Source organism: Sitophilus oryzae, unplaced genomic scaffold, assembly GCF_002938485.1.
Source record: "Sitophilus oryzae breed Bouriz unplaced genomic scaffold, Soryzae_2.0 scaffold_637_pilon_pilon, whole genome shotgun sequence".
Lineage (NCBI taxonomy): Eukaryota > Metazoa > Arthropoda > Insecta > Coleoptera > Curculionidae > Sitophilus > Sitophilus oryzae.
The window spans coordinates 1,756,822-1,764,980 of record NW_022147237.1 but is presented as its reverse complement, the minus strand read 5'-3'; the positions used below and the strand labels follow the sequence as shown (position 1 = coordinate 1,764,980).

The 8,159-nt window shown below is 33.5% G+C and overlaps 2 protein-coding genes across 2 annotated transcripts; both read right to left on the bottom strand.

Annotated features, from left to right (window-relative positions):
• Positions 1 to 2,015: 2,015 nt before the first annotated feature.
• On the bottom strand, positions 2,016 to 6,165 carry LOC115887781. The gene is made up of 5 exons (XM_030907277.1): positions 6,093 to 6,165; positions 5,823 to 6,029; positions 4,190 to 5,603; positions 2,870 to 4,074; positions 2,016 to 2,341 (listed from the first exon to the last, which is right to left on the bottom strand). The coding sequence occupies exons 1-5, from the start codon at positions 6,163 to 6,165 to the stop codon at positions 2,016 to 2,018; spliced, it is 3,225 nt and encodes a 1,074-aa protein (XP_030763137.1).
• Positions 6,166 to 6,179: 14 nt separating this feature from the next.
• LOC115887778 lies at positions 6,180 to 7,349 on the bottom strand. The gene is made up of 2 exons (XM_030907276.1): positions 7,290 to 7,349; positions 6,180 to 7,105 (listed from the first exon to the last, which is right to left on the bottom strand). The coding sequence occupies exon 2, from the start codon at positions 6,864 to 6,866 to the stop codon at positions 6,180 to 6,182; it is 687 nt and encodes a 228-aa protein (XP_030763136.1). The 5' UTR covers positions 6,867 to 7,105; positions 7,290 to 7,349.
• Positions 7,350 to 8,159: the final 810 nt, after the last annotated feature.

Sequence of the window (8,159 nt, the reverse complement as noted above, 5' to 3'; positions counted from 1 at the left end):
ATGTGCCTAGACAAGTACACAAATAAAAAACTGTTGATGAAAATTATAATCAAACAGGAAACAAAAATTTTGGAAAATATAACTTTGATTTTACTGCTTTATGCCATATTTGTGTACTATTGTTTGCGTAATTTCCCCTTCCCATACAAGCTACAATCTATATAGATCCTAGGGAGTAATTTATAGACATAACTTTGGTAGTGTATATCATATTTCGAATGATTATTTCCCAGTTATTGGAGTGTAAGAGCAATTATTTTCAGAAATTGAAGGGTCATTGAATACTACATGATTGATTTTCCTACTCACACAGAACAAGTAAATGAATGTGTTATTTTCTACAGTATGTCTCCGGATTGAATTCAAATTGCCATAGAAACGCCTTTTGATTTTTAATACTTTCAAAATTTCTGATTTAAAAAAATTTAACAATATTTTCATGATTTTCTTAATTTCTTTATACTTTATCTGGAAACGTTATGCTTACGTTTATACTTTATCTGGAAAAGTATAAACGGGATTAACCATTTTAGAAGAAGCAAACATTTTAATGAAAAATGGATTTTTCTCAAAATGTCAATAATAAAAAAGTTTTTCCTCTTGTAAAGACAATCCGGGGACATACTGTATATTTTCTTTTTACAAATGAAACGCTGGGTCTACTTTTTTTAAATAGCTATTATTGTCCAAAACACACAATTTTCACATTCCTTTCATGGAAGTTTATTTATCGTCAGTTTTATTGATCTGTTAATGGTATTAATTGGTTAGCAAGACACACCAAGAGATTAAAAATCTGTTTTTTGTTGTATTGTAGTTCATTTGGTTAAATTTTAACGAATCTGCATTAGATTCACTATTTGTTCTTGTCTTCTGATTTTTGCTCATGTTACCCTATATCTCTCCTAAAATGAAGACCAGATTAAGACAATTCTATGGACACCGGACACATTATATGTTAAAATCCATCAAGTGGTTGAGCTACAGTGCATACCAAAGAATTTACATACATTATGGAGTCGAAAAGCAGCAAGATGGACATATTTGCAATATGAAGACCTTCGCTATAATCCGTAAAAAATACATATATACTGACATATCGAAAAAATACATCTAACAAATTAAAATATAAATCAATACTTACCTGGAGACCCAATCAAAGTTAATTTAAATCGGCTTTCATTGCTTTCATTAAATCGGCACATAAACTTTTTTAGTGGAAATTAAATCGGCAGTAACAGTGATATTTCAACTTTTCTCAATCAGCACCCAATATGAGGTCTTTATTGTCGAAAATTAGCTCAGTTAAATTAGACCAAAGCCTCTCACACAGTCTATCATCTACGGTAATTAAAAATCCAGCATCAAATCCGATATCAAAAAAGATACACTGCACCCACTCTAATAACAAAGAAAACGCGCTTGTATCTCCACAGAATGAACAAGGATAAACTAGTATAATGGAGTAACTGTCAAACTAGTTCGAATTTTTCTATTGTTAAGGGTTATTATACAGTATGTACGAACCCCGGCTTTTCGGAGTTACCTACTGTTGATTGCTGGTCTTGGTTTTGATTTAAACTCTTCGATAGCTTGTAAAACTTTAATTGATAAAAAAAATTTACACATAGGTAATTATGATAATAATTTGTTGTATTATTTTAGATTGATGATTAAAATTAACAAACTGTGTGAAATCAATGATAGAGATGATCAGAATGATAAGAATGACAGACTTTCTTAACCTGAGCTACAGATTAATAATACTAATACATTACAAGGTGTATCATTAGTTGCCTATCTAACACATCCAACAACGATAAAAAATATAAAATAAATAAGTACTAATGAAGTACTGGACATACCGCCCCCCTTGAAAGTACTAACTTTCAAAAAAAAAAAAAAATAAAATATTTATAACAAATTAAGACTTCTTACATATCTTAATATTAAAAAATACATAGAACAGTATGAAAAAAAATTTAATTTAAACAATGCCTTTTAAATAAGAAATCTTAACTATCGCTAAATGGTAGTGCACATATCTTTGCTATTGGTCGTTTTAAGACACCATGTTTTGTTTTGACGCACACAACGCGCACTATGTTGTCGTCGCCAGGTATCACTTCAACAATGCGACCTAAGTTCCAACATAACGGAGGTACATTGTCATCCTTTACTAACACAAGAGCGCCTACTTCTATATTCGCTGATCGAGTATGCCATTTTGAACGTTCTTGTAGTGTCGTGATATTCGACCAACGCTGCCAAAAGTGCTGCACTTGCTGTTGTAAGTGTTTGAAATGTTTAAGGCGATTTTCAGCTATATACCTAACATCTTCTTGAGGTAATGAAGTTAAAGATTCACCAATTAAAAAATGCGAAGGTGTAAGAGCATAGATCATTAGGATCGTTAGATAAAGGCATTAGAGGTCTTGAATTCAATACAGCCTCTATTTGTATAAAACAGTTAAAAGTGATTCATAAGTTACATGACTATTGCCGATTATTCTCTTCATATGGTGTTTTGCGGACTTGACGCAAGACTCCCACAAACCACCAAAGTTTGGGCCATATGGAGGAGAAAAATGCCATTTTATCTCATGGTTAGATAAGTATTCCAAAAATACTGAGTCTCGCTTTATTTTGTTTAAAGTTAATTTTAAATCAGCTGCTGCACCCACAAAATTAGTGCCATTATCTGAATACAAATCAGTACACATACCCCTACGTGAAATGAATCTTTTAAAGCAATTTAAGAATGCTTCTGTTGAAAGATCTACCGCCAACTCAAAATGAACTGTTTTAGTCGTGAAGCACACGAATAAACAAAGGTAGCATTTTACTAATGTCCTATTTTTTGCCTTACCATCCTTAACCAAGAAAGGGCCTGCAAAGTCCATTCCGGTGACACGGAAAGGTCTTTCGGGAGTAATCCTTGATTTAGGAAGATCACCCATTTGATTTAGAGCAACTTTTGGCATGACCTTGAAACAGGTAACGCATTTACGTAAGATTTTCTGCACTGTATTACGACCATTGATTATCCAAAAACGTAAACGAACTGCTGCCAAGGTAGCTTGAGCGCCTGCATGAAGATGTCTATGATGCTCATAAAGAATAATAAGTTTAGAAAAATAAGAATTACTGGGCAACAATATAGGATGTTTAATGTCATATGATAAATTACAATGATTCAAACGGCCTCCCACTCGAATCAAACCTTTTTCGTCGAGAAATGGGTTTAATCTTAAGAGGGGACTCTTCAGAGATACACGCCTTACATTTTGTAAATGTTTGATTTCATCAGAAAAGTAACGCCTCTGAACGATTTTGCTAATGACAATCCTAGCATCTTGTAGTTCATCTTTACATATGAAGTTAGCAAATTGAGATTTATTACCCTTTTGTTTTAAAAGCTTTATAAATCTTAAACAGTAAGCAGTGACTCTGAGCAATTTTGTATATGAAGAAAATTTCTCACATAAATCCAACTCATCTGAAAGGATATTTTTATGAGTAACAAACGTATGTTTTTGCTCTTTCACCTCGGGAAGATCAGAAGAAGGATTTACTTTTGGAGGCCAATACTCTTTGCCTTGTTTAAGGAAAAATGGTCCTGACCACCAGAGCTGACAATTTTCTAACTTAATAGGTTCTAAACCTCTAGAAATAATATCGGCTGGATTATCAGCTGATGGGACATGTGACCACTGATTAACCTCAGTCAAAGTCTGAATTTCAGATATTCTGTTTGCGACAAACGTATTTAAAGTACTAGGTTGCAATGCTATCCAAGATAATACGATTGTTGAATCGGTCCAATAGTGAAAAGAATCGATTTTAATTCTAAGAGAATTTAAAACTCTGTGAGCTAATCTTGCAAGTAATACAGCTGCGCATAGCTCAAGTCGAGGTAACGAAATTGTTTTTAAGGGCGCTACTTTAGATTTGGCACAAACTAAAGAAACATTAGTTTCCCCTTGATGATTTGTAGTCTTAAGGTAGCAACAAGCTCCATATGATTTTATGGAAGCATCGCTAAAGCCATGAAATTCCACATTACTAGACTCACTACACAAAATGTGTCTAGGTATTTTAATATCATTGAATATGGGACTTGGTTACAAAAGGAAATCAGGTATGTTGAAGATCCATTGGTACACTTTCATCCCAATTTAAGCCTAACTGCCATAAAGATTGCAAAATCAATTTTGCCTTAATGATGCAGGGACCAATTAAACCCAGTGGGTCGAAAATCTGAGCTGTGACTGCGAGAATAGAACGTTTTGTAATTCGATTTGTTGGCGAAATATGGAAGGAATATTGAAAAATATCCTCCTTGGCATTCCAAGTAAGACCAAGGGTTTTCGTCATATTGTCGTCTGAAATAAATTTGTGATTTGAAGAACCTCCTTTTAAAATATCATTCAAAAGACTAGGATCGTTTGCAACCCATTTTCTTAAGTGAAATCCAGCGGTTTCAAGTATATGTATTACATCTGATATAAGTTTTTTACCCTCACTGATTGAATTGGAACCACAGAGAAAGTCATCCACATAAAAGGAACTTAATATTTTCTCTGCAGCCTTTGGAAAATTCTCTTTATTTTGAGTAGCAACTTCCTGCAAGCTTCGAATTGCCAAATAAGACGCACTTGCAGTGCCATATGTGACTGTGTTAAGCTTATATTGCTCAACCCTTTGAGATGGATCACTACGCCATAAAATCTTTTGTAAATTGCGATGACTCTCCTTCACCTTAACACACCTGTACATCTTTTCGATGTCAGCCGTGAAAGCAAATTGATTAGTGCGAAAAAGCAAAACAATATCCATTAAATCGTCCTGAAGTTTGGGGCCTATTTTAAGGGTATCGTTCAGAGAAATTCCACTACTGGATTTTGCAGAACCATCAAAGACAACCCTGAGTTTTGTTGTAGAACTGTTTTCTTTAATTACACAATGGTGTGGCAAGAAATATTCTGGGTCATCCATCTCAGAAGAAACCTCACGAACCTTTGACATATGACCGAGCATTTCGTATTCTGACATAAATTCAGCATACTGAGATTTTAAGTCTTCGTTTTTACTAAGACGCTTTTCAACAGTGTAAAACCGCTTTAATGCTGTATCATAAGATTCACCTAAGAGAGAGATATTATCCTTCAATGGAAGACTCACAACAAATTTACCTGATTTGTCACGATAGACAGTATCTAAAAAATGTTCTTCGCATTCCTTTTCTTCTTGTGAATAAAATGTGCTGATTTGACATTCCTCTAGTTTCCAGAACTTTTCTAATTGCTCATGAAGCATAGAAGAAGGTGAACTAGTAGAAAGATTACAAATTGATGAATAACCATTTGAAAGTGGTAAAGAACCTGAGACTATCCATCCCAAGGTAGTTTTTTGCAATACAGCGTGCGTATTAGACAACAATATTTGTCCAACACAAATAAGTTTCCAAAATATAGATGCTCCCAGGAGTATGTCTATAGGACCAGGTTTGTTAAAATTATCGTCTGCTAATGAAATATTTTTAGGAATCCCTAAAGCTTCTGAATTAAAGGAAATTTCAGGTAAGTTACTTGTGATTTTATCTGTGACAAGACACGAAATATTATTTAAACTAAAAGAGTTTATTTTTGACTTAATATTGACAGAAGTGCTTTTAAATATTTTGGTACAGGTGTTCCCAAAACCTTGAACAGAGTGAGTAATATTCCTTGATTTAAGATTTAACTTATTAAACAAATTCTGCGTGATGAAATTTGATTGAGAACAATTATCGAGAAGAGCTCGACAAGTATGTGACTTACCCTCAGAGTCAAGAATGACTATATCAGCTGTGGATAAGAGAACATATGAAGAATCTGGGCTGTGATTATTAGTCACTGAAAGAGCTTGTGAATTACTGTCAATACTATCTGAAGAATTTGTTCGATTGATTTGTTGACGATTTGGCGAAGGTTTGGGCTGAGGATTAAAACCTTCATTCCTTGGGTTTGTCTGATGACTGGAATTATCTAGAAGATGCAATAAAGTATTGTGTCTTGAGGAACATTTTTTACAAGAAAATGTACTCTTACAATCTTTGGAAATATGACCTTGTCGCAGGCAATTTGTGCAAGCATGAAGACTCCTGATTTTATTAAGCCTCATTTGAGGAGAAAGTTTTAAAAATTCTGAACATGCAAAAATAAAATGATTCTTGTTGCATAAAATACATGTGGTATTGTAGAAACAAAAGTACTAGAACTATTTTTATTTGAACATTTATTGCTTGTTGATTTTTGAGAAGGGATATTTGTACTGATACTCTCGAGAACTTGGCATTTGTCATTCAAAAATGAGATTAATTCATCAAAGGCTGGTGTATCTGTAGGCAGCTTTAAAGAATAATCTTCCCACCCTTTTCTAGTAATTAAATCTAATTTAGATGTTATCTGATAAATTAAAATAGTATCCCAATGTTCAATTGGTAAACCCAATGACTCTAATGATCTTAAATGTTGCGACGAGGTATCAATTAAGTTCCTTAGAGCAATATGAGACTCCTTTGTTATTACTGGCATTTCAAAAAATGATTTGAGGTGGGTCTGTATTATAGCCCTTTTATTTTCATACCTGTCACTCAAAAGTGACCAGGCCTTGTCATAATTTGCTTCAGAGACCTCTAAGGAAGTTAACAGATTCGCAGCATCTCCTTTTAAACAGGATTTAAGATACCAGAATTTTTCAATTTTTGATAATGAGTTACTATTATGTATTAAAGATCTGTAAGTATCAGCAAACTGAAGCCATTTTTCGTAACTACCATAAAAATCTGGTAATTTTAGTTTAGGTAAATTGTGATTGCTCATGACAGGATTAATTTCTGGCTTAGGCCTATTTTGATTATATAATTTAGAAAAATGAGTGTCTAAAATACCTTTAGCTCTCCCTGTAGATGAAAAAAATTCATCTTCAAACTTTAATCTCACTTCAGTATGATTAGAATCCTTATCGAGTTGCTCTAATTCTGTTTGGACGTTTGAAAACTCAGTCCACAAAAGTTGAACTTTCTCTAACCGAGCTTGAAGTTCATAAATTCTAATGGGATCTGAAAATTGATTAACTTGAATTGTGAATCGAGACAAAGCCTCAAAAATTGTTATACGATTTTGAATCAAACTGGCAATTTTGTCATTAGACATCTCTATTTCAGTCATGATTCAGGTAATATTAAATTAAAACAGATTATATGATAAATTTACGCTCTTAAAGATGTTTCTAGGTATTTACACCAAACAGCAAGGTCAGCGTTATTAGCGTGGCATCTGGATCTGGTAATATCTGGTAATATATCGTGCTTCAAGGCTTCAACTGGCTTCAATAATCAAAATGGCGTCCGAACATGGAAGTTTCTGGAACGATTTTGTCGACTGGAAACGGCGGGCTTGCTTCTGTTGTACCCCTTTGTAATGTTCGTTTTCCCAGTACTTACAGTGTTTCGTTTCGAAGGACCTGATTTTCTGATGCTTGATTGAACCAAAAGGTTTGTAAATTTGTTGAAATTACATGCGTTTTCATCCAATCCGGCTCCGTAGGACCAAAATGTACGAACCCCGGCTTTTCGGAGTTACCTACTGTTGATTGCTGGTCTTGGTTTTGATTTAAACTCTTCGATAGCTTGTAAAACTTTAATTGATAAAAAAAATTTACACATAGGTAATTATGATAATAATTTGTTGTATTATTTGAGATTGATGATTAAAATTAACAAACTGTGTGAAATCAATGATAGAGATGATCAGAATGATAAGAATGACAGACTTTCTTAACCTGAGCTACAGATTAATAATACTAATACATTACAAGGTGTATCATTAGTTGCCTATCTAACACATCCAACAACGATAAAAAATATAAAATAAATAAGTACTAATGAAGTACTGGACACAGTATAATGGAAAGTATTAGCTCGATAATTTGAAATTATTTTTTCTGTGGATGATGAATTGATTTCAGTGTTGCCAGGTGCCGAAGGTTAGATAATGAAAACGGGTTGGGAAACTGAATAGGTATATATTTAAGTGAATCGTTTCGAAGATAATTCTAAGTGTGGATGATTTAATTCACATTTGTTGAACTAAAATATGCCGTGGGCGTTTGTT